Below are 27918 nucleotides of genomic sequence, written 5' to 3' on the forward strand. Positions count from 1 at the left end.
CGGGGGTCCGGGAGCGATCTCCTACATGAAACATCACACCGGGACCCCCCCACTGGACCCCAGGTAATTTAAGACATTTTGGGGGGGTTCGGGAGGGTGGGGGATTTATTTTAAAGGGTCAGGGTGGGTTTTAGGGTTGTTTTAGTGTGCCCGAGAGTGGAAGATCACACCGGGGCATTCCAGGGTCATAACTGGGAGAAGTTGAGTTAACCATCTAACAGGGTCATTTATCATTTTGTGTTATGGCCTTAACACTATCCCTAACGCACACAATAACACTGTTACATGCACGTTAAATAGCACATTGCACGCTATTATGCAAATGAGAGGAGTTTGGGTAAAGTTAATGGTAATGAATGGTTCCTAACGTCAAATGCGATAGAGTGATGTGGGTTTTAATACCAGAAATAGCTAGAGATGTGAATCGGAACCAGAATCGGTTCGGTTCCGATTCAAATCTTATCATTTTTATCATCCGGCCCGGTCTCGGGCCGTCAGCTGCGCTAATAAAAATGGCGCCGATGGCCTTTTGCCCTTACCATGTGACAGGATTCCATGCCATTGTCACATGGTAGGAGCACTGGATGGCCAGCGCCATCTTTAAAAATGGCGCGGGCCATCCAGTGCTCCAACCATGTGACAGGGGCCGGCCAATGGCACAGATACCCTGTCATATGGTATGGGCAAAGGGCCATAGGTGCCATTTTTATTAGTGGCAGCTGATGGCCCGAGAGTGGGCGATCAGTCCCAGAGCTTCCACTGGACCACCAGGTGATTTTAAAACATTTTGGGGGGGTTTGGGAGGGTGGGGGAGGCTAAGGGGTCAGGTTTAAAGGGTCGGGGTGGGTTTTTTTTTTATCGGGCCATTGGCACCATTTTTATTAGTGGCGGCCGACGGCCCGAGAGCGGGCGATCGGTCCCGGGGCTTCCACTGGACCACCAGGTGATTTTAAAACATTTTGGGGGGGTTGGGAGGGTGGGGGAAGGTAAGGGATTCGTTTTAAAGGGTCGAGGTGGGTTTAGGGGTTGTTTTGGTGTGCCGGTTTTCCCGCCCTCTCCCCAAATAACTCCCGTTAGTGGACACAAACCCGATTAACGATTTTTCACGATAAAAATCGGGGGAATTTATATTGTGTCGCACTCTTTAATGATTTTTGACGATTTAAAAAATATCGGACAATATTTTAAATCGTCAAAAAATGATTCACATCCCTAGAAATAACTACACCTTTTTTCTGTGCATTGTGCCCACGTTAGTGGACAAAAAGGGGGAAGGAGAGAGAGAATGTGTGAGAGAGAGTGCATCTGTAGAGCCCAATATGTAACTTTACTATTTATATCACTGTAAGAGGGGCACATTTAACTCAGTGTGGGGTTTGTGGTTTGGGAGGAGGCAGTTTTACATACACTGTAAGAAGTACTAACTGCAAAGTTGATATCACTGAAGATTTTCCTGCTGTTTGAATTGATGAAAGGTGCAAACAAGCTAGGTAGAGATTGCATTGCACAAATCAACTCCTCTTGCAGGGGTGGCTCAAGAGAATCTGCTGCCTGAGGCGAGGGACGAGATGGCGCTTCCCCACCCTCACCTGACCTCACCCCGCCAGGGAATGGCACAGATCAAATCATCAAGAGGGGAGTCTCTATGCAGTCTGGCCCTTTTAGTGAGTTGAAATGTTGCAGAAGGGGTCAGAGTTCCCAGAAGAGTGGCAGAGTGATAATGTTCTAGGAAGCTGGCAAACCCACCATACTCCCAGGAACCCTACAATCTGCCTCCTACCTTTCCCCAGCATTTTCCCCCTGGAGAAGTGGGAGATAGGTAAATGGTGGCGGTCTATGTGTGCGCACTCTCTCCGAGCCGTTGTAAGGGCATAAGGCAGACTAGGCCCTGTACAATCTGGTGCCCACATCCCCCTGCCCTCATCACCCACAGTTACAAATTCTGCATTTATAATAACTAATTTTACATGAAAAAGGACATTCAAAATACAGATCTTCTGAGGTAAAGATATCAAAACAACATATATATTATTTTTACATGCATTGCTGTGTGCCAACCAGAAAACTCTGCAAAAAAACAAAAACACACTTGGAATGCATATGGTATTAGGTTATTGTAATGCTTATTGGGTATGGGCTTTGTCCTCAGAAAGCCATGAATGAACTGAATTATAATATAATAAATCCTCCTGAATCAAAACAGCACTAAGTGCCAGCACTCAATTAGTAAAATCCCTACCTAAGAAAAGGTAATATTGCAAATATATACCTCCAGATCCTAAACACCAATAAAACACCTATTAGAAAAGCAGAACAAGACAGCCTGCCATAGATCCCTACACAGAAACTATATGCTGGTAAAATACCTCACCTCGGTCACACATGCAGAACACAGCCAGAAAAAAAATGATCATAAAGTATAAATAGAAACATGCAGTTGGAAATTGCAATAAGTCAGACAGTGTATATTGTTCAATAATGGAAAAACAGAAATATCACCATTCCTCACAAAACAAACAATAAAACCTTGAAATATAAAATATCATAATAGGAAAACCATACTAATAAGAATAAATAATAAATATTTCAAAACAGGAGTTGAATAGAATTACATCTAATAATTAACTCATATAAACATTTATTTGAATTTACCAACACTGATAAAATATTTCAAAACAGCAGATACATCAGATAAAGTCCAATCTTTAAAACAAGGCAAAAAATTATCCTACGCTCTCCAAACCTGGGAACTTTTGATTTCCATTCTCCCTAAGATTGTTGTGAAGAGTGAGGGAGAGTGAGGCTGCATACTTTATCTTTTCTCTCTCTGTACATACACTCCCTAAAGTTTGTTTTTTCTCTCTCACACATGTTCACTCTCATGCACATACCCTCTCACACACACACAAGCAAAGGTTCTCTCACACACAGGTTCTCTCTCCCTCTCTCACACATAGGCTCTCTTACATTCACTGACTCTCCCTCCCTTATTTTCATATGCACAGGCTCTCTCACCCTTTTTCTCTCACACACCACCTCTCTCTTACTCACTGGTAGGCTCTCTCCCTCACTGTCAAATGCACAAAAGCTGTCTCATACTCACTCTCACACATAAGCTCTCTCTCACTCACTGGCATTCTCTCCCTCTCACACACACAAAGTGCCTCACAATCTTCCTTTTATACACACACAAACACATACAAGCTGTCTCTCACTTACTGGAGCTCTCACCATCTCTACACACACAAGCGCTCATCTATCTCTCATCCAGTCTCTCTCTCTCACACACACCCACACACACACAAAGCTCTCTATCACACATAAGTGCTCACTCATTGGCACTCTCTCCCTCTCAACAAGCAAGCTGTCTCAGATTTTCCCTCTCATACACACACACACACACACACACACACACAAACTGTCTCTAACTGACTGGTGCTCTCTCCCTCTCACTGGCACTCTCAGGTCGGAGTTTCTGCTTCAGATGACGCCCTACTGGGCCTTTCCTTATGCACTGTGGACAGCAGCAAGAGGTGTCAACAGCTCTGCTGGGCCTTTCTTTATTCACTATCGTAGGAGAGGAGGCATTGACGACCTCGTAGGACCTTCCTTTGTTTGAGGTGGGCGGGAGGAGAGATAATGATAGCCCGAATGGGCCTTTTTTTGTGTACTGCAAGAGGGAGGAGAGGTGCCGGTGGCCTTTATTTGTGTGCCGTTTCTCATAGTGTAGTGCCAAAATAGGCTGTGGAGTGAAACCACAGCTCCTTCAGACTAGATAGCAGATGTTCTGCTATGCTGGACTGGAGGGATGGCTTCTGGATACATGCAGGGTCTTCTTCTATTTCGTTCGTCAGCAGAGGATTGGAACTCTGCCGACATTTAGCTAAATATATATCAGGAGGCAAGGGGAGGTGGCCACTGAGCACTTTGGAGGGCACGTTTTGACGCTCCAAAATTTGGCCGCCTGAAGCGGCCACCTCACCCTGCCTCATTATAGAACCTCCCCTGTCCTCTTGTACCTTTCATCAATTCAAACAGTAGAAAATCTTCAGTAATGTCAACTCTTCCATTCATCTCTCTCTTTCTCTCTCTATTTGCGATAAAAAAAACCTTCTTGCTGTAATGCACCTGTGGTGGATTAATCAGTGCGCAAAGTGAAAATTAGCGCTGATGCAATAAATTTATCGCACCTTGTGGAAATTTTACCTATGTGATGCAGAAGCAGGGAAATTAGCCTTTTTTTTTTATTGCAGGCACTATTTCTGCTATAAATATAGCTTTTAGATAAATCTAGGCCTAAGTTATCTTCTAACACCGATATTCAGAGTTAATCAGCTTAACTTAGCTGGCGAAGTCTACTTGGGCCAAAGACCTGTTCTAAAGTTAGCCAGCTAACCATAACTTAGTGTCCATATTCAATAGTGTGGCTTCGCTACTGAATATACCTCAAAACTACTGAATACATTTATAAAACTAATTTTGCTATCCAGACACTGAATATGGACCTCTATATTCTTAGTTAAACATTAAAATGTACATTAATAAAAGATTATAAATATGAATATCATGGCTAGAGTCAAAAAATCTTACCAGGCTCTGCCATAGTCCATGCTTCACACTTGAAGAGCTCACTGGGATCAGATGGAAGTCCTAGGCCAGCCAAGTTATTGGCACTGATCTTGAATTCATAAAATGACCCTTCTGTCAGTTCCTCAATCTGGTCAGGAAAAGCAAAACTTCAAAACTTAGATTACAATTACTCATAAATTTGGGCCTGATTTACTAAGTTTGTTTCCCTATTCTTTACCTAGGAATAAAGCTTAGAGCATCACGCCCATAGTATAATTGCCTTGCTAGTGCCCTTGGATATGCAGAAATAAAGGTCAGCATACAAGTTGTAAAGGACACCTTTTTGTAGGATTAATGTAATACATTTGTAACTAGTTTCAAGAGCTATGGTAAAAAATTGCACTGGCTGCCAATTGAACAAAGGATAAAGTTCAAAACTGTAATCCTAGTTTTTAAGTGCATTAGGGGAGAAAGTTCATCTTAGTTAACATAATTATTACAAATATATACACCAAGTTGATCCCTTAGATCTCAGGATGATTTGTTGATTAAAATGCCTCCACCTAAGAACATCAAGGTAATTGTCCAAAATTTACCTCCATCCTCGGGGCCAACCACAACCAAGCAAGGCCCTGCCTTCTGGAAGATAGTTATTGTAAGAGATTTCCGATCACCCGCCTCACCCAAGCAAGGTGACTGCCCAAGTGAAGCATGGGGGTGACTGGTCTGCTGCCGCTCCAAGGCCAGCGGGCCCTGGCAGCAAACAGCCCCATCGCACCAAAGTAACATATACCACATGTTGTGCACTGCCTCCAGCTGGTGATCCCTCTCCCGGCTCAGGTACTCCCGCCATAGGGCCCGAATAGCCTTATGGCTTATCGGGGACCCTCCCCCTCACAAACTGCAGCCAATGACTAGGAGCCCAACAACACCCTGTGAACAGCATGCTTCAAAATGTTCAAGAATAGATCCTGCCCCATATCTGAGAGATACACGCCATCATTGTGAAACATCTCTATGCAATCCATGCATATCCAGTCGTGGTGTCTCATGTGCAAGCCACCCCGATGTTCAATGAATTTGCCAATCTGCTTGTTTAATTTCTTTATCCACTGCCCCCAGAGTGGCGAGTTCCAGAACTGGCGATGGAGGATGATCTCCAACCAAATGAACCTGGTGCAAGACATTAAGAACAAGATGACTGCCATGTCATTCCTCATATTGTCCATGAGCAGGCACCCTGGGTTAGTTCCCAAATCATTGCCTGTGAGGTATATGATTAATACCTCTGGAGGGGCAAATCTTGTTAATTGCTGCCTCAGCAGGGGGACAAGCTGGTCCCGATACATACCCCTCTGACCCAGCTATCGTACTATCCCGTTCATTGGCACTATGCCCAGCTATCCTCCGATGGTATTTTTTCTTGCCTGCTGCTCCATCCAAAACACAAACCAGTGTCCAGAGATCCATATTACCCGATGTTGCCAGTTGTTATGGTTATTGATGTTTGGGTGGATCCTTGGACACTGTGGCAGCTGACCACGCCCACGGGGGGCTGTCCTGTGAGGGACCACAGTGTCAGGCTAGACTCTGGACACACAAACACAGATTTGAATCTTTTATTAAATAGTTTTGGAAACCACCAGAGATGGCAGTAGTGAGTAGTAGATGTTGAGCCCGGCAGGGCAGGTTTCCCACAGAACGCTGGAACAGTTAATCCTCTGCTAGGCTGTGCTGTAGTGGAAAGAGACTGCGAGTTATGAGTACACGATAAGAAGCATTCAGAGTCCCTGGTAGAATTAGGAGAAATTCCGAGACAGGGAGAGCAGGCCCTCGAGGAGCGAGTACCTGATCCCTTAGAGCAGAGAGACTCAGTTGTATTGTATTGTATTTATTTATTTAAATTCTTTTACTATACCAATACTCAAGATGAGGTCTTATTGTACCGGTTTACAATAGAACAGGGGGAAACCAATTAACAACTATATAGAAGGTAAAGTTACATTAAACAGGGAGCGAAAACATGGGAGCTTGAAGACAGGAAAGATTTTAAACGATAACAACTGGAGAGTGATAAAATGGTCAATGAAAAACAATAGAGTAGCGAGACATAAACAGATTAATTGAGCTCGGCAGTAGAATTATCTTAGGCGATTATTAACATAATATATCTTGTGGAAGGAGGAAACATGGAGAGGTAAGCAGGGGGGGGGGGGGTGGTGGCAGGGCAGGGACTGAGATGGGGAGGGGGGGAGGAGTTAGGGAAGAGGTCGGAGGGTGAGAGTCAATGATGGTTGATAAAGGTTCCTTCAATGGTAAGCTTGTGTGAACAGCCAGGTACTCACGAAGCAGAGATTCCACTAGATGAGAGGTCTGGCACCGGAACAGAGGACAGGCCCTCGAGGAGCGAGTACCTGGTTCCAGTGAAGCAGTACTGTGGAATAGATGGTAGTTGTACTCACAGATGGAAACTGTTAGTGAAGTCTTCCAAGTAGACGGGTTTGAAGATGCAGGCAGCGACTCAGGGAACATGGGCCCTCGAGGAGCGAGTACCAGTTTCCTGATAGCACCTGAAAGAAGCAGAAGAGGCCCCTGAGGAGCAGGTACCCCGTTAGCAACCCCGAAGGGTGTAAGAGTTCCAGATAGCGCTGGAGTGGCAGAGCAGCTTCGGTACGGAGAGCGAATCCCATCCTAGAGTTACTGTTGCTAACTCAATGAGCTAGCAAATACTGTAGGCTTAAATATCCGGGTAGCATGACATCATATCAGGGGGACACCCCTGAGGTTCGCACCAATGTGGAAATAAAGATGAGGGTGGCGTGCGCGCGCACTCCTTAAGGTATCTTGGAGGAGCATGGCGGAAAGTAGCACCAAAGCCAGTCCAGGGACGCCGGAGAGGACGGAAAATAGACGCAGCGGCAGCCAGTAGTCCGAGGTGAGTGGGAGGAGCCGCAAATAGTGAGAGGTAGGTAGGGCAAAGCCGTCAAAGACTGACGGTCGCAACACCAGTAGGGGTCTGAAAGACAAAAGGTATTAACAGAAATTGCCGCAGATTCCCCACCCAAATCACTAATTTGCGCCAAGTCCCAGTGATCCATTTATCTGTCTAAAATAGGACAGGTAAGCCGGGTAGCTCCATCTGCCGATACGCTGAATGGTGGAACTCGTCAAACCAGATGCTGCCATGCTGGAGGCTGCCCCGATTCAGAAAGAATGAGTTCCTAACAGTTCTGACCTCGGTCCATCATGTCTAGGGTGGTTAAGGATAGCATTAAATTGACACTTGCTCAAAGGAAGTGAGATGGCATGCAATAGAAACTGTATCCCCCCAGAGGGCTTCAGCACCTTGTAGAATGCCACGTTGGCAACAGGACATATAACCAGACCCTGTACTTCAGCGAGTGTGACCAATGCCCCTCAACCAGGCTGATTGGTCTTAGATCTCCATATCCGGAGAGTCACTTTTCCATCAGCAATGGGAACATCACAAGCTCGAAGACCGGCACGGTAGTGCCTAAATCTGGCCACGGCAACTAATTCATTCATGCGACATGCGGCAAAGAATGCAATTTAAAAGGCGGCTTGGAACATGACCAATTCAAAATGGTCCAGAAGCACCGAAGGTAAACAGAACTATAGGCCAAGCAGGTGATCGTGTAGGATAAGATGGCGTGCATGGATTGTATTTGGCCCAACCTGCAAGGGCACACCTAACCACAAAGTCCCTTATTGGTTGGGCAAACCTTGGACCTATGCAAAAAAGGCGTAACCCATCAGTTTGGATTTGACTGTGCCTCAGGATGTGCCATGCTGCTTGGCCTGTGCAATATATTCCACCATCTTGAGTAAAAGGCTCAGGTCCTCTGACTGGTCGGAGGCTTCCAGGAAATCCACGACTTCATTGTATCCTGTCAGGTATGCTCACCAGGTAGATGGTGTGATTGACTAGCACAGCAGGACTAGTGCATCCTGGCAGCAATGCTCCAGAGGTGTACAGAAACTTGCTCTCCCCTTCTCTTCATCATCTGGAGCGAGCCTCCGAATGTCTTCCCACAGAACGAGACAGATTACCAGCAATCTTGTTGCAAAGACCGGGGGTATGCCTCACTTGTGCCAACACGTTTATCTCAAGACCATCAGCCTTAGTAGTTCTGAAACAGGAGTGTATCTCGCAGACTGCCAATTGATTATGTGCATGACCCCTAGGTTGTCACACCAGAATATCACCTTTCTGTTCGCCAGTCACTCATGCCAAATATGGAGTGCCACTACTATCAGAAATAGCTTCAGGAAGGTGATGTTCAATGTGATCCCTGAATCTGCCAAATTATTTGGCCATGTCTCCACACACCAGCTTCCTTGAGAGTATAGGCCAAAACCAATGCCTCTGAGGTGTCAGAATACAGCTCTAGGTCAAAACTGGATACTGGTGGGGGTAGCCACAACACTGAGTCATTGAAATCAGCCAGGAATTTCTCCCACACCCCGAGATCCTCGCCCAAAGTGCGGGTAACTCGCAGGCGGTGGTATCTCTTTGTGACTGTCATGGACATATTAATCAATGTATAAATGTGTGCCCCATCTGAATTACCTGACAAGCAAAAGCCAGGCTCCCAATTAGGGACTGCATGGTGGCTAGGGTTATCATGCGAGCCAGCTGCACACCCCTGATCAGTTCAACCAGCTTCTGAATTTTATTGTCCGGGAATCTGGACAACATTTGAATGGTGTCAAGCTCAATGCCCAGGAATGTATAGTTCAATCCACTTGCCCACTGCCAACGGAACGCCAAAATCTCTAGCTATGGTTTGAAATCCGTCGAAGAGATTGTGGCACGCATCTGAGTTGCAAGGGCCCACGAATAGAAAATTGTCCAAGTAGTGAATGATGCCTGTCAAACCAGTGCACTGGTTCAGCAAGAAGGTGCTGAAAGCATCAAAGTGTGCACAAGAAACAGAGCACCCCAAGGGCATGCACCTATTGAAGTAAAAAGCGCCCTCAAAGAAGAACCTCAGCAGAGGGAAGTCATCCTGATGTACTGGTAAGAGCTGGAAGGCAGACTCAGTCTTGACCTTAGCCATGAGAGCCCCCCTCCCCACAAACCCTGAGGAGGTCAAGTTTGCTGTCAAAGAAGGTATATTGAACCGTACAGGCCTCCTGGGGGATGAAATCATTCACTGTCCAACCTGCCGGGTAAGAGAGGTTGTGTATAAGCCAAAACTTACCCAGCTCTTTCTTGGGCACCACCACCGAAGGGGATAAAACCATCCTGTTGAAGGGAGGCAGGGGCAAGGGACCTGCCACCCTGCCAAGACTACTCTCCACCAATAGCTTCTCCCTCACAACCTTGGCAAAGCTGGTTACAGAAGGCGTATTCGTATGGCTCAACAGGTTCAGAGGATCTTCATAGGGGATTCTGAAGCCATCCTTAAAACCCTCATAGAGAGCTGCCACTGCACACCTTTTGGGGTAAAGGCTAAGACCCGTCACCTGCTGCTCCCACCTAACTGGAGTCAGAGCTCTAATATAAGGTCTACTTGCCTCTATCACCAGGAACTTTCTTTGTACATTTGATGGCGCGGTGACTGGCAGTGCCGGAGGTGCAAATGTGTTTGTACTTTCAATCCTGCATAATAACCCTCCTTTGTTATATCGCCAACAGGCTTCGGCAGTGGGGTTGGATGCCTGGCCCTGATCTTGGGAGCCCCCTTGGTACTGAAAGGAGTGATTGTTAGCTTTAGCCTCCGAGCTCCGCACTGTCATGTGAGTAAACCACAAATCAACATCATGAGTGCTCCAGGACATGGATCTGGTGTCCGCCATCCTCTCTCTAAACTTCTCAGTATAGTTCAACCAAACAAATCCCTCTTATGTTATGTGGACATTGACAAAAGTGTCTAGGTAGGACCTCAATATCAAGTGCTGTGAGGGATCAGCTCAGCCAACTATTGATGCCAATCGGCAAAGGACCACACCCAGTTATTAATAGTCCTTGAGACCCGCTTGAGACTCACAGGGGCTTCCTGCTGCCTGCACCCCTTGCACAACCCTTCCTCTCATCTTCGCCCTTCCATCAGACTAAATATGTCAACGTATTGTAGGTGGCTTATGCAGCGCCAAAATGAACACAGGACACCCTGCCAAAATTGCTTCATAGTGTTGAGGGCAGGTATACCAGCGCTTGCAGCTGCGGTGTTCTCTGTTCTGTGACCCCTCTGCCTCCAATGACCCATGCAAAGTGGAGCAGGAGGATACTAATGAGGAACTCTTGCTGCCCAAGGAGTCAGAGCAGTGGGAGTGCCTCCTACTTTTCCTTTTGTGCCTCCTCCCCGCAAATTTGTTGCCATCTGCAAGGGGTTGGTCAGTGGCTAACCCCTGTACCTCCAACGGTTGATTAGTGGTCTCCCCAGCTCCAACCACAGGAGTAACAACGTTGGACCCACCTTCAGTAGACACAGGGGCTGCTGACTGTATTTCAGGGGCTGGAGTGGGATCTGCATAGGTGGCATTCTGGAGGGCCAGTGAGTCCAAAGGACCAGCACTCTCACTAGATGCTGAAGCGCAAGCTGGAGCCGGGGCTGGGCAACCCCCAGGGCATTAGGGAACTATTGCCACTGGCTCCTGCAGTGCAGGCAAGCTGCTGCCCTGGGCTTGTGATCACATAGCATACCTGAAAGCCCATTGCCCCATGCCGAGGGGCACCCCAGGTTGCCATTGTGATTGGGCACCCTGATAGAAACCATGAGGGCCCTAGTATGGCCACACAGGTTAAGAAAGAGGTACAGCTTCTGTAGACTTCCAAGCTAGCATCTGCACCGATGGTTCGCTGTACAGAAAGGCAGGGTAGTTGCACAGCTGGGCTCCCCCCAGCCGAATACCAGCCTGTCCTCGAGGGGGTGAAACCACCTGGATGGCTGGCTGCATGGTCCCCCATAGGTCCCCACCCCACTGGCTGGAGAGAAGATGGGGAGGACTGAGGGATGCAGCCATCTTCAACAGGGTGACTATCCCTAGGAAGCCCTGATCCCATCCCCCTCGCTGAGCTGCCTTTCACTGGATTGCTAAAGCCAGCTAGTGGGACCTAGGAGGGAAATGAGACCTTTGTCTGGCTCTTCCCTGAGGTACCTTGCGGCCTCCTGATCCTGTACCATCCAGGGATTTTTGAATGGCAGCAGACCCAGCGATTCCTCCTTGGTTGGGGCTGCGCAGTTAGATCCCCTCGTGGGGCAGGGTGGCGAGTCACGGCTCTCGGTTTACGACTGCGTGGCATGGCTGCGGGATTAAAGTACTTAAAACCTCCCTCTCTCTATTTTTTTTTTTATTTTGGCAGCCTGGAGAGACTAGAGCCTTAGTGGGAGAAGCAGGATTTGAATCCTGGTTTCTCTGCTTCTCAGCCAGCTATTATAAGAACTTCTTCAGATGAGGTGACCTTCCCGCAGTGAAGGCAGCAGCGCAAGGAGCAGGAGCAGAAAGGGGTGGGGCTCTGGTGTGCTGCCCAGAAAAACTCCTCGCATTGCTGACTCCGCCCCCCGGGACGGCTCCCAGGCTTCAAATGGCCCAATGGTCATCTTGGGATGTCCCAACCTCTCCACCCGAGCCGTTCCATCATCGGAGCCATCCCTCCTGCTCAGTCCTTTTGCCATTCTACCCTTCCTGCAGCTGCTCGCAGCACAGGAGTGACATCAGCGCGTCAGCAGCATCATCACACAGTGCCGACACCTCCCCACCCAGTCCAGGCACAGTGCTGGGTTATTGGCGGCATCCGTCTACCAGCCCGGCGCCATGCCTTTATTTTAAAACACATCACAGAGCATTTTCAATTATCAGTCCTAAACTATGGAATTCAATTCCTAAATATTTGGAATTCATTCCAGATATTAAGTGTTTCTGTAAACAATTGAAAGTATTTTTATTTAATGATGCTTTTATAAACAAATAATTTGTGTTTCATATGTGTCTGTATCCTTGCTTGATATTATTATAATGATTAATGTTTTAATTGTGCATCTCTTAGATCAATATTTTGTAATTTGTGGTTTATAACATTTTTCAATTAATAAATATGTTCCCTTCATCAGTAAACGTATCCAATGCTACAGCCATTACCAAAGCATAGCTGATGAAATCTATCCACAATAAAAAGAAATCACCAACAGCTTGTTTGCTGACTGGCCTTTCTCACTAAGCCTCCTACTCCTGGAACCAATCCTATCTCAAAAGCTCCCCCCATCCCTATCAGCACTGATAAACTGAAACACCAGTCTCTTCCTGTACAATGCTTCTTGACATCCCATGTGCTATCACCGTCTTAGCTTATTGCAACTGATATTGATCATTTATTATAACTCACTTTGACTCTTTTTGTCGTAAAAGTGTGTCACAAATAAATGCTGATAATGATGGATGATTTAGTTTTTTCAGTCTCTCATTTCAACGTTTCTTTACTGCAGCCTCACTACTATAATAAAGGGTAGATTTTAAAAAATTGCGCGATCGCTTACTTTTGTTCGCGCACCAGGCGCAAACAAAAGTACGCAATTTTATAAGATACGCGTGTAGCCGCGTGTATCTTATAAAATCCGGGGTCGGCGCGCTCACAGGGGTGCACATTTGTGCAACCTGCGCGCGCCGAGCCCAGCGTGTGCTGCCTGTTCCCTCCCCCCACCTTCCCCTTCCTTCCCCTACCTAACCCACCCCCCTGGCCCTATCTAAACCCCCCCTTACCTTTATTCCACGATTTACGCCTGCGAAAAGCAGACGTAAATCTGCGAGCGCCGGCCGGCTGCCCCGCTCCCTGTTCCGGTCCCGGGGGCTGGTCCGGAGGCCATGGCCACGCCCCCGGAACGCCCCCGGGCTGAAACCATGCCCACGTTGCCGCCCCCAAAACACCGCGTCACGCCCCCAAAACGCCGCGTCATTCTGCCATGCCCCCAACACGCCCCCTCCTGCCCCTTTTAAAAAACCCCGGGACTTACGCACGTCCCGGGGCTCTGCGCGCGCCGGCGGCCTATGCAAAATAGGCGCGCCGGCGCGCGCAGGGCATTTAAAATCCACCCCTAAGAGTTTGTATTTGTAGCCTACATGGTAAAATTTGAAAAAATGCCTACCTTATAAATCCTCTCTTTAATCTGGTGGACATTGGCTTCATGCCAGTTGAGGTGGCCGTCCTCCCGTTTGTCAATGAAGTAACCAGTGATCTTTGACCCCCCAGAGAAATGGGGTGTTTTCCAGCCTAGTGTCATTGAATGTCCATCACAGCTCAGGAGTGTGATTCCATAAGGTGATGATGGACTAGCTATAGAAAGAATAAAATATGGTAAGTAGCACTATAGTACATAAAATTCAGCTGGACAAGGAAAAATACTGAATAGTTTCTTGTCACTCAGCAATATTACACTGACATGTAATAATTCTATGCAGTTAGGTAACAAAGTGGATATCTATATTCACTGCAAAGCCTTAAGAATTACAAAAACACATTTAATGAAATCTTAGGACAGGGTTTCCCAAATCTGTCCTGGGGACCCCACTGAGAGCCAGGTATACAGGATATCCACAATGAATATGTATGAGATAAATTTGAATATACTGAGTCACAGATGCATGCACATTTTTTCAGGCATATTCCTCATGGATATCCTCAAAACTTGACTGGCTGTGGGGCCACAAAGATGAATTTAGGAAGCCCTGTCCTAGGGTCCAATTTTCTAAGCTTTTTATTTATTTAAACCACTTACTGACCACCTACCCACCCTAATATGGATGACCAAAGTGGTTGACAATAAAATAAAAAATGAAAACCACCAATACAGTTAGACTCATACTAAAATTAAAAAATATTTACCTGAAAGAAATCCATAATCTCAGACACCTTACTATTAAAATAATAAAAGACAGAGCCAAATATTAATTTTTTTTCTAAAAGATACATAATTAGGCTCCATCCTAATATCTGTTGGAAATTTGTTCCAAAGATGAGGGGCAACTTTAGAAAGCAATCTCTACTACTACCTGGATTTCTTTGCTAGTGGGACCAGCAAACATTGCTGCCTGGGAGGAATGAAGATCTCTCATGGGCTCATAACAATGGATTTTGACTTTCAAATATACTTGCCCATGTATTCTACGCTCTCTAAAAAGCAGGCACAGAATCTTAAATTGGACGCTACAATTTATTGGCAACCAATGCATCAGAAGCAACAATGGCTGTGTGGACATCTTCCGAGGCTGCCCTCAAATCAGTCTGGCTGCCATATTTTTTACTATCCGAATCGTGTGCTGCAATCTCTGCAGAAATCTAACAAACAGTTCATTGGCTAAATAAGTCAACAATAATAAATTGTCTAAAACAACAAATAGTCTAAACAATCTAAATAAGACAAAAATTAAGTCTGGGATATCAACCTAAACAAATTGAAATTCTTAACATGAATGAACCCAGGACCAGCTGCCACCCAACCTCATCTTCTCGTACACCAACAATCTATGAACATCACAGCATGACTAATTGGTGTTCAAAGGCCTCAGCTTTATTGCGGAACAGTATCTGAGCAAAAAGTAACAACACCCTATCTTCCTCCCTCTTTGCCAACTCTAGCTATGGTAGTTTGTCTACCACAATTCAGCAAGCCAAGCCAGCCCCTAAGTCGACCAACCTGTAGGCCAACTCGAAACACTGGGCTCCCACCACAGCCAGCAAGTAACCCCACCCCCCAGAGGAGCCAAACCCAGACCCCTTCCCTCACAGTTGTCCTCTGCACAATACAACACAGATCCTTCGGTATAAATCTGGTTGGGTATCCCACCTCTGCCGCTACATCAAATCAACAGCCATAACAGTAATCACAAGAAGCAATACAACTTTAAATAATTGCCATAAGAAGGGGTAGGTGGGAGTAGACCACCTAGCAGGGCAGCGAAGGTGGATGGTCCTACCTGCAATTTGCATACTCTTCCTCATGATCTTCCCTTTTTGAGGGTCTCGCATGGTCTGCCCAATCCCAGAGGAGGATCAGCAGGAGGATCAGTGTGGGACACGAGGACAGCTTACCTGTCCTTTCTGTTCTCACCCCCCTCAAATACACACACAAGCAATCCCATGCTAGATACTCACAGGCACCGCATGGACAATAGATGGATAGGAGAGAAGGGGCAGCTGCCATTCAGTGAGTGGGGGCTCATACTATACCAGGTAGCCCTGTACTAGCCTCTGCTGCCATAACTGGCACAATTTAAAATGGACTACTTGCACTACATTCTGCATCTGTGATGTCAGTGACAATAATAATAAAATCTGACCTCAAAATTTGCATTTGGTCCATTGATGAGACTTTTAAGCATCAATATCCACCACAGCCACATAATCACAGATTGGGGGGGTGGAAAGCCTTAGTAATTCAGGCCCTTAGTGATGTAAATAAAAAAATAAATAACAGTACTACTCTACTCAGCAGGTAAGGAAATACAATTTTGATGTTGAACCTGCTTGGATTTTTTGGTCCTTAGCAGACAATAACAGTTATTATTACAATTAGATCATGTATTGAAAAACAATTTTCATTAGAAAAGAAAAAAGTTAAAATATCACCATATATATATATATATATATGTTCTTTTAAAGCACAGATTATTCAACATAAAAGCTATATTCATACCAAGAAAATGGTAGCTCCTATTGTTAATCAACCAATGTGAGGAGTCAAAAATAGAATGCACACATATACAAGCAGATCCCACAAGAAGGCATTCAGTACTCATTTATATTGCTTATATCGAGCTTGCAGTGAACATGGATCATCGTTAACACTCATGAGATTGGGAGATATTGTTTTCTAATTCCTCGGCTCTCACAACATGGGTCTTATTTAATCATAGATCCACAGTAATATGTTTTATCCATCTTGCATCTTATTTTTTAGAACAATTTTTTGTTTTGCAAATAAAAAGCTGTTTCAGTGGCCATGATGGAACCTCACTACATTCTAAGCAAAGAATAATAACAGATCACATGGAAGTTGTTTATTTGAGTATCTAAATGCATCACAGAGATGTTTACCTTAAACTTTTACCACTGACACACCTATTAAAGTCCCAGTGGCAATCCATTCTCTTTAGCATCACATAAGGCAGCTCCTATCTCCTAGTACCGGGCATACCCCTTTTATTAAACCCAAACCAACCCATGCTACATCTCAACTCCACAACATAAAACAAACTTTATTGTTACAAACAATTACAGAGGTAGATCTTAAAAAAGTACGCCGGATTTTATAAGATACGTGCCTTTTGAAAATAGGCCCGGCGCGCATAACCCCCCCCCACACACACACACACACACACACACACACACACACGTAAATCCACCTCTGGCAGGCTTAACTTCAGGGATAAAGGTACGGGGGTATTATTTTTTTTCGGGCTGGGGGCGGGACAGGGAGGGGAAGGGAGGGGAAGGTGGGAGGGGCCGAAGAAAAGTTCCCTCTTGCGCACGCCGACCCCAGATTTTATAACATGCGCGTGCATGTTATAAAATTGGGCTTACATTTGTGCGCACCATGTAGCGCGCACAAATGTACCCTGCGTGCGTAGGTTTAAAAATCCGGCCCTTAGTCTCTGGAGCTCTGACGGCTCCAGCACATATATATTCATTTATTCAATTCAAGCCTTCACTAATAGCCTTTCACTACTCACTAGCAGTTGAAGGGCCAATCCCCATTCAGAACTCTGTACTAAGCAGGGACAGCTGATTGTGAAAGCCCACTGTAGTTGGTTTTTTTGTTTTGCTTTTTTATTGGGATCGTGGGAAAAGCTGGGGAATTGCTCAGCCCACGGATATTTTTTTAGCAATTAAAAGGTGGAGCAGGGGTAGGAGAATTTGGCCATGACTCCTTTGCTCAGTATTTTTTCCTATATTCAGTAAGCTGGCAAGTGGAAAAGTAACCTTTATCTGGGTTACATTAGCCAAGTATATTCAACAAGAGACTTTTCCTGCTGAATATTTGGTAAAGTTATCTTGATAACTTTTCCAATACCTGGCTTCCTAATATTGTTAATAAGAAGCTATTTACAGTAAAAGGAGATATTTTGCAGCAAGAAGTAGATTTTGTGATAAATTCCATGTTTAAAGACTTGCAAAAAACTACAGGCTTATCCTTCATATGCTTCCTCATTATTAGAGGCCTCATTTTCTAAAGTATTGCAGGCCTGCGATACTTTAGAAAATTGCGCTACTCTGGGGCGTGGGGGCGGTCCTGGGCTAGCCGGCAGCGATCGCACCGCCGCGGTGCGATCGCTGCCGGCATCGTGCTCAATAACTACACCATAGAAGGTGTAGTTATTGGGCGCGAAATAGCGAGCGAAAAGGGCCTTACCTTTCCGCTCTACGCGCCGTCCTCACGGAGTCGGCCCCGGTGACGCCCCCAACTCCTCCTCTTCCGGGGCCGACTCCGCCCCAATTTCAGTAGTGCAGGCCTGCGCTACTTTCACTAGCTATCGCAGGCTTGCGCTAAGTGCAAGCCTGCGATAGCTTTGGAAAATGAGGCCCTATGTTAATGTGCCAATGCGTATTATTTTTATATATATGGTATGAAAAAAGACAGAAAAAAGAGAGAAAAAAGGTAACAGAGAAAGAGAAAAAGAAAAGCAAATAAAGCATGCAGACAAAACATGGAATAAAAGAATGTGGGACATAAATGCCGAGGTCTATATTCATCAAACTATAAATGCCCAAAAGTATTTTTACTCCAGAACCTCCAAAAATGTAAAGTACACAAATCCAAATGTACAAGGTAACTCGTATTACTTTTATCATCAATCTCAATGCAGAACCACATGAGCCAATACAAATACTATTATATCTGTAGGACCTCTGAACTAAGTGAGTTTGTTAAGCATACAGACTCATTTACTAGTGTACAGGTCCAAATTGCTTTATTAATCAGGTCAATTTTTTAGATTTTTTGAATTTTTTGTTATTAATTTTTCATAAAAACTTCTTTAGACCCAAACCGCTGTTTATCAGTACATGTATAGCACAATTGCGGTCGAATACGTCGACTGCTGAGAGAATGAATTGATACAAAATGGAACCGTAAGGATGCTGGGGGACATTTTAACAGATGAGTACCCTTTTGGGACATTTATCGCAGAAGAGCATTTTGAACTATGAAAGTGTTGCAAAATGGCTTATGCCTAGAGAGTTTAGCTTTGTTCAGGATATGAAGCAACTATTTTGTGCTATACATGTACTGATAAACAGCGGTTTGGGTCTAAAGAAGTTTTTATGAAAAATTAATAACAAAAAATTCAAAAAATCTAAAAAATTGACCTCCTGATTAATAAAGCAATTTTGACCTGTACACTAGTAAATGAGTCTGTATGCTTAACAAACTCACTTAGTTCAGAGGTCCTACAGATATAATAGTATTTGTATTGGCTCATGTGGTTCTGCATTGAGATTGATGATAAAAGTAATACCAGTTACCTTGTACATTTGGATTTGAGGTCTATATTCAGACACAATCCAGCTAACTTTGAAGGCATATTCAACAGTACAGGCACACTATTGAATACAGATGGCTATCTTGGACCTGGATTCATCATTTTGCTATAAATATAGCAAAATTAACACCTGCGATAAAAATGGGGTGTGGTTAGAATAATTTTCCTGATTACTACATCTCATAGGTATTTATTGCAGCCGCTTAGGTTTTTATTGCGAATGGCAGTCTGGGCTGCTGGCGAGAGAGAGAGGCTTACAAGAAAAGTTAACTATTTATACCACTGTAAGAGGGGGCACTAGTAACTCGGATGAGGTTTGGGGGGGGAGGGGTGGGCTTGGGGGACAGTTTTACATGTACAGTCATTTGTTGGAACAGCACAGTTACTATCAGTGAAGATTTAATGTGATTCGGAGGGATGAAAGGTAAAAAATAAAGAGTCAATTTTTACACTTTACTCTCCACCTACCTTGAATGCAGCTAGGTAGATGGACCATTTTGTAATGCGGTATTTATTGCATGTGTCATGGTGTTATCGCGTGCATTAGGGCTCTAACATGCAAGATAACACCCTAATGCAATTTGATCATTGACCCTCTTAATTAGTTATCCAAATTAGAATAGCCGTCTAAATTTAGGACAGCTTTTTGACTCGACTAGACTTAGCAGGCTAAGTCATCTGGCTATCTGTGAATATAGGATCCAGCAAGTTAACTTAGACAGCTAAATCAGCTTCTCTCAGTTACACTGCTTGACCATGCATAACTTATCCGGCTAAATTCTAGTCAAGAAATTCTAGCCACTTAATTTATTTTTGGCTATAATTTAGCTGGATAAAGGCTAAATAGAGCCGAGTAAGCCATTTAGATGGATAACTATTATGTTATCCATCTAAATGGCATTTGAATATAGACCTCATTATCACTATAGCTGTAACATTACAGTAACAGAAATATAGACATGACAGAAGAAAATGACAAACTATAAAGAAAGAGGGAATATATTATAATGCCATTTGTAAGAAGAAGAAAATAAGCAATTATAGAGAGTGTGTTCAGAAAAAAATCAGTCCAAAGCGGTACTCACCGAGCGCTGCCTGTACTTTGATAGCTGAAGATTCTTTAGAAGTTTCACTGAACCCCACAGCATTCACAGCTTTGACACGAAAGATGTATTTTTCTCCAGTAGTTAAGCCATGAACAACAAACCTAACAAAAATTACAAAATGTGCAAACAAAAAAATCATTACATGTATGGTATAGTTACTCTTAAATTATGCTGATAACACCAAAGTCAATAAAGTAGTATATTACAAGGAAGTTGATTATGCTAATATTTGATTCCAACTCATTGCTAATTGTAAATACAGCTCAATCTCATCAATCTCATTTCTTCACAGTTTTGTTTGGTCTCTTGGGTAGACTGAGCAAAACTCTTGGCTCAATTGCAGCTCATAGAGAGATCAAGTTTGATGCCAGAGCCTGTTAGGGATGTGCTTTTGTTTTAAACAACATTGTATCATTTCATTTCATTTTTTTTTTTAAAGCAAATGATAGTAAAAAAAAACCCTCACATTTACCTGTTTTAGTTTCTATCCTTTTTTAATGTGCACTATTTCTGAACAGTGTTCACTAATTGCAAATAGTGTGTATTATTCTAAAACGGTGCATGCTATTTGCATTATTACGCACAAGGACGGTATCTTTCAAACAGGTGCATGGGTGCAAATATACATGTGTGCCGGCACACACCCAGAGACGTGGCAATTTTATAACATACACACTAGGGATGTGAATTGAGTGATCGATCGTCTTAACGATCGATTTTGGCTGGCGGGGAAGGGAAATCTGATCGTCATGGTTTTTGTTTTTTTTAAATCGTAAAAAATCGTAAATCGGGGGAGGGCAGGAAAACCGGCACCCTAAAACCCACCCCGACCCTTTAAAATAAATCCCCCACCCTCCCGAAGCCCCCCAAAATGTTTTAAATTACCTGGGGTCCAGTGGGGAGGGGGGCCCGGCGCGATCTCCCGCTCTCGGGCCACAGCTGCGTTAAAAGAAATGGCGCCGGTGGCCCTTTGCCCTTACCATATGACAGGGCAAAGGTAGCGCCGGCACCATTTTGGTTCCTGTCACCCGACGTCACGAGTGCAGATCGCTCCCGGACCCCCGCTGGACCCCCAGGGACTTTTGGCCAGCTTGGGGGGCCTCCTGACCCCCACAAGACTTGCCAAAGGTCCAACGGGGTCCGGGAGCGACCTCCTGCACGCGGGCCGTATTGCCAATATTCAAAATGGCGCCGGCGCTACTTTTGCCCTCACTATGTTGACATAGTGAGGGCAAAATGTCGACATAGTGAGGGCAAAAGTAGCGCCGGCGCCATTTTGAATATTGGCAATACGGCCCGCGTGCAGGAGGTCGCTCCCGGACCCCCGCTGGACCTTTGGCAAGTCTTGTGGGGGTCAGGAGGCCCCCCCAAGCTGGCCAAAAGTCCCTGGGGGTCCAGCGGGGGTCCGGGAGCGATCTGCACTCGTGACGTCGGGTGACAGGAACCAAAATGGTGCCGGCGCTACCTTTGCCCTGTCATATGGTAAGGGCAAAGGGCCACCGGCGCCATTTCTTTTAACGCAGCCGTGGCCCGAGAGCGGGAGATCGCGCCGGGACACACCCCCCCCCCATTGGACCCCAGGTAATTTAAAACATTTTGGGGGGCTTCGGGAAGGTGGGGGATTTATTTTAAAGGGTCGGGTGGGTTTTAGGGTGCCGGTTTTCCCGCCCTCCCCCTCCCCCGATTTACGATTTTTTTATGATAAATCGGGGGAATTGTTATTGTATCGCGGCTCTAATGATTTTTGACGATTTAAAAGATATCTGACGATTGTTTTAAATCGTCAAAAAACGATTCACATCCCTAATACACACACATATGTGCATATGATATAAAATAGCCTAGGCACACATATGTGTGCACCCAATTTTGCAAGTGGGCGTGTACAGCTGCAGAAAGTCAGGTTTGATTCGCACAAGTGGGGGGAATTTTTTAACAGGCTCATGTCCGCGCCATGACCAGTTTGCCCAGTCTAGAGCTAGGTCCTCCAAACCCTCCTGGTTCATTAGCCTGATCCTCCTGGTTCATTAGCCTGATCCCTCAAACCCCTCACAGATGCCAATCTTTTTTTTTTTTTTAAACTAAAACTTCCTCTTTAGCAGAAGTAAAGTTACATGGCACTGGACCTGGGTGTATGACCAGGCACATAGGTATTTGCATACACATCTCTTAACCCCACCCTGGAGCACCTATCCCCCTTTTATATTCCAACTCAGATCGTCACAGGCGCATGGAGGTAGCTTTTAAAATCAGGTGGACATGCACATGTCCTACATGCGTACATATCTTGCAATTATGGCATGCACCCAGCTTTTAAAATTCACTTCTATGCAAATAGCATGCACTATTTCTACATAGTATGCACTATTTGCAAATAGTGAGCACTATATCTGAATTTTTTAAAATTGTTCCAAGACGGAAACATGCTTCTCCTGGCTCCACCTTGACCCTAAAATCTCTGAAGGGATAGGACAGAGGGAGCCTGAGTGGATCAGGAGCCCTAGATTACCTTGATCAGGATGCTCGGGGTAGGGGATCATATCACCAGAAGTGACAGCAAGGGTAAGGAGATCTCTCCAACGTAGGTAAAGAGATGGTTGCAGTGGACGTCTTTGGACATCCAAGAGGTGGCAAGAGATTTGGGATGACAGGGCTTCCTTGCATATTGGTGTGTTTAAGGGCTGGGGTGGAGGTCTTATTAGTAACTTGGTGGGGAAGGGGGAGATGATCGCATCAGCCAGCATCAACTGTTTTTGATTTTTTTTTATCTTATTTATTATCCTTATTGACATTTTTATTATGATTTATTTTTAGTTCCTCTGAGAGCAGCAAGATGTCTCTGAGTTTGGATAATTGAATATTAAGGCCTTTAAGCACTTGTTTCAATTCAGTTTTTAATTAGAGGCCAGATAGGTTTATCAAGGTTTGATTTAGCTGATTATTGCATGGCAGATATTGTTTTATGTATTTGTTTTTATGGTTTTAGTCCTTGTTTTATGAGCCCCAATGTATTATGGTTTGGTTATTTTTATGAAATGATGTATTATTTTATGTTGTACCTCAAGGTTCTTCCCTCTCTCCCACCCTGTTCAACGTCTACCTCCTCCCCCTCTGCCATCTGCTATCACAGCTTAAACTTACTCATTACCTCTATGCAGACGACATCCAGATCCTCATCCCTATCACAGAATCTATTCAAAAAACCTTCGACTACTGGGAGAATTGTCTTCAACCAATTAAACAAGTACTCTCCAGCCTGAACCTGATTCTAAACTCCAGCAAAACAGAGTTGCTACTGATTTCACACAACCCGAACACCCACTCACCTAACCTGACACAAACCACATCTTTAAACATTGAGCTCTCTGCTGACGTCAGGAATCTAGGAGCATGGCTGGACAATCAACTTAACCTAAAAAAATTCATAAACACAACCACCAGGGACTGCTTCTTTAAACTACAGGTCCTAAAGAAACTAAAGCCACTCCTTCACTTCAATGACTTTCGCCTCGTACTTCAATCCATTATTTTTTCGAAACTTGATTACTGCAACTCAATCTTACTTGGCCTCCCCTCCAACAGCATCAAACCCCTACAGATAGTACAAAATGCCGCAGCCAGAATCCTAACTAACACGAAGAGAAGAGACCATATTACCCCCATCTTGAGCAACCTCCACTGGCTACCCATCAAACAGAGAATCCTATATAAAACATTAACCATCATTCATAAAGCAATTCATAACGTCGCACCTATATCTCTACAAACCCAACTTCGTCCACACTTATCTTCCAGACCCATCAGAAGCGCCTACAAAGGCACATTAGCTGCAGCTCCTGCCAAATCAACACTAAGAAAAAGAGCACTCTCCACTGCGGGACCACACCAATGGAATGCGCTCCCACCAGACCTTCGACTCGAATCCAATCTACTAGAGTTCAAAAAAAGGTTAAAAACCTGGCTCTTCAGGCAAGCTTTCCAATAGGCACCTCCTCCTGACTTTCAGATCCAACCATTGCAGGGTATCACCAACACCTTGCCACTTAATTTTCATACCGTAATTGCTTATTCACAATTCTAACAGTCATTATTCACCTTTATATAACCGTCTACTGCAGACCATATTCGCTACTAAAGTTCCTTGTAAAAAAGGTTAAATCTGTTAAACGCTATTGTTACACTCTATGTTATTTGTAATAATGTTCAATGGTTTATTGTTATTGTTCCATGTTCTATGTAAAAAAACCCAGGTCTAACTTCCCAGACCAGGGCAACCTCTTTCGTTACTTGTAAACCGGACTAATTTGTATTGCATACAGGAATTCCGGTATATAAAAATTTAAAATAAATAAAATAAATAATGTTAAACTATGTATGTTTTCATGTAAACTGCTTAGGAAGTAAGATAAGTAGTCCATACATTTTTAATAAATAAACTACACCTTCATAGATGTAGTTGAGTTTTAGCATTAATGAGTTAGCATAAATGTCATGGCTTAATGTTATTTTCACTAACCCGACTGAATATTAATGTGCAGTTTTGCATTCATTTGCATATGACAAAGCTCAATTTATTATTCAGCATGTTAAGGGTCACGTTTTGTATTAAGAGTAATGCAAGCATGCGTGCAACTGTTAATGCATATTAACACTATTTTAATGAGTGTTAGATGCCAGTGCAGTCATTTAATAAAAATTAAGAGGTAGATTTTAAAAGTCTTGCATGCAAAAACGGCCACATACATACATAAGTGGGCTGTGCGGGAAAATGTAGGTGGAAAAGGGGCAGGGCATGAGGGTTCCAGAGGCAGGGCCAGCAAAACTCCTAATTTTCCTCAGCTGACGCATGTATGTTATGCCTGCCACTTTACTACAGCTCCTTGTTAGGTGCAAGAGTCTGGTGAACATTGGGGTATATATATAGGGGCGGATTTTCAGAGCCCTGCTTGCGTAAATCCGCCCAAAACCGGGCGGATTTACGCGAGCAGGGCCCTGCGCGCCGGGAAGCCTATTTTACATAGGCCTACCGGCGCGCGCAGAGCCCCGGGACTCGCGTAAGTCCCGGGGTTTTCGGAGGGGGCGTGTCGGGGGCGTGTCGGGGGCGGGCCCGAACCGCGCGGCGTTTTTGGGGCGTGTCGGGAGCGTTCTGGGAGCATGGCTACGGCCCGGGGCGGCCCGGGGGCGTGGCCGCGCCCTCCGGACCTGCCCCCAGGTCGCGTCCCGGCGCGCAGGAGGCCCGCTGACGCGCGGGGATTTACGCCTCCCAGAGGGAGGCGTAAATCCCCCGACAAAGGTAAGGGGAGGGTTTAGACAGGGCCGGGAGGGTGGGTTAGGTAGGGGAAGGGAGGGGAAGGTGAGGGGAGGGCAAAGGAAAGTTCCCTCCGAGGCCGCTCCGATTTCGGAGCGGCCTTGGAGGGAACGGGGGTAGGCTGCGCGGCTCGGCGCGCGCCGGCTATACGAAATCGATAGCCTTGCGCGCGCCGATCCAGGATTTTAGCGGATACGCGCGGCTCCGCGCGTATCTACTAAAATCCAGCGTACTTTTGTTTGCGCCTGGAGCGCAAACAAAAGTAGGCTATTCACGCTCGTTTTAAAATCCGCCCCATAGAGTATATATATACTCTATATATGGACCATTGTATAGGGGCACTTTGATTCGGGGTGAGTTTTCAGGAGGTGGGTTGGGGTTAGCGTGGTGGTGTTACATACACTTTTGGGTGTCTATATTATGCCACTGAGCAGCTAAATAATGGGCCGATACAGTAAAAATCGCGGGAGAGTTGGTGAGCGCACAGGCCGTCACCATTTTTTAAGATGGCGCTGGCCATCCATTGCTCCTACCATGTGACAGGGGCCGGCCAATGGCACCGATAGCCCCTGTCACATGGTAAGGACAAAAGGCCATCGGCGCCATTTTGTTTACTGGCAGTCGACGGCCCGAGAGCGAGAGATCGCTCCCGGGACCCTCACTGGACCACCAGGTACTTTAGGAAAGTTTTGGGGGGGGTCGGGAGGCTGGGGGATTCTAAATAATTAGATTTAAGGAGTTGGGGTAGGGGGGGGTTTCGGCTCGGGACAGCTGAAAAAAAAAGCAGTCAGAACCACAGGAAAAGAAGATTTCCCGCGTTTCTATGAACACGATAGCTGAAATGATTCCGGAACCGATTCACATCTCTAGAGATTACTACCCTTAACCAATTTGCTTTGATGCTTTTAATGAAATTGCAACATTGCTCCCCACTTAGACAGCATGGGGAAAAAAGGAAATGGATTCAGACAACTGAGGACCATGACTTCCATGGTCTGGGATACTGATACACAGACATAAGGGAAAAAGCACAGGACTGCTTCTACAGTCAAATCCTAAATGAAAGAAAGAAAGCATGCATGTGAGTAACTTGCTGGTGTGGTGGTTACTACCCTTAACCAATAAGCTTTGATACTTTTGATGCAACTTCGAAATTGCTCTCTGCTTTAAAGGCAGGGGGAAAAGGGAATTGGATTTAGACAGCAACCAGTGTGGGCCCTGACTTTTAAGCTCTGGGGAACTAATAAACATGAGGGTAACCAGCACAAAGCAGCAGTTACTACTCCTAATGGAAGGCATGGATTACTACTACCCTTAACCAATAAACCTTGATGTTTTTGATGCAACTGCAACATTGCTGTCTGCTTTGAGGGAGGCAGGTGGGTGGTGGAAGGAAAGAGGAATTTGGATTCAGAGACAATCAACACGAGCCATAACTTTTTTACAGTCTAGAGCAGTGGTCCCCAACCCTGTCCTGGGGGCCCACCAGCCAGTCGGGTTTTCAGGATACCCACAATGAATATGCATGAGAGAAAATGTGCATGTTATGGAGGCAGTGCATGCAAATTTTCTCTCATGCATATTCATTGTGGATATCCTGAAAACCTGACTGGCTGGTGGGCCCCCAGGACAGGGCTGGGGACCACTGCTCTAGAGTACTGATGCACAGACATTAAGGTCTGCTTCTATGGCCAAGTCCATAAGCAAAGCACGTAAAGCAGCACTGACTGATGCACGGGGGTAGCCAGCATGGCATGGTGGATGCTGCCATGGGAGGCTTGCTGGGCAGACTGGGTGGATCAGTGGTCCTTTTCTGCCATCATTTTTATGTTTCTATATTATCAAAAATTGCTAAGTGTTTTACATTAAAACAATATTGTACTGCACTGGTGTCCAATAGCATATATTCATCAAATGCAACACAAGGTGTACATTAGAAGATTTCTCCTTAAAGAAGCCTCAATTCATGAAACAAATTGGGTCCTGTTTTTTGTTGGGGCATCGGGGCATTTGATGCCATTCGTCATTTTATTAGGCGAGTGAATGGATATTATTTATATGTGTAGGTAAGCTTGATGATTATTGATTGCTGTAAATATTATATTTGTCAACATTGATGATGTTTACAACTTTTAATTAATTTTAAAAGGGACTGTGTATAGGGTAAGAGTATGTATTGTGGCAAGTTGTGGTTTTAATTGAGCTTTGGTATGGTGGTGTGTAATGATGGTGGCTGATCTTAAATGTTGTGTTATTTAAATTATGTTTTAAATAATTGTTTTTATATATTGTACCTTATTTTTGCTGTGCATCACTTTGGGCATTTTTAACAGTAAGGCGATTAATAAATACATGTAATAAATAAATACTTGTGGGACAATGTAACACATGCTCAGTGCTAACCATTTCCCATCTGCTCAATACCACAGCTCAAAA

The 27918-nt window shown here is 44.9% G+C and overlaps 1 protein-coding gene across 2 annotated transcripts in view; it reads right to left on the minus strand.

The window, feature by feature from the left end:
* The window catches only part of MYOM2 (myomesin 2), a 261629-nt gene that overhangs the window by 104644 nt on the left and 129067 nt on the right, over positions 1-27918 (minus strand). For both annotated transcript variants that reach the window (XM_029595753.1, XM_029595751.1), the window contains 3 exons: positions 20154-20275; positions 13677-13864; positions 4591-4717 (listed from right to left, as the gene is read on the minus strand). In XM_029595753.1, the coding sequence (XP_029451613.1) occupies positions 4591-4717; positions 13677-13864; positions 20154-20275 (437 nt within the window). The remainder of the gene's footprint in view (positions 1-4590; positions 4718-13676; positions 13865-20153; positions 20276-27918) is intronic.

This window comes from Rhinatrema bivittatum, chromosome 3 (assembly GCF_901001135.1).
Source record: "Rhinatrema bivittatum chromosome 3, aRhiBiv1.1, whole genome shotgun sequence".
NCBI lineage: Eukaryota > Metazoa > Chordata > Amphibia > Gymnophiona > Rhinatrematidae > Rhinatrema > Rhinatrema bivittatum.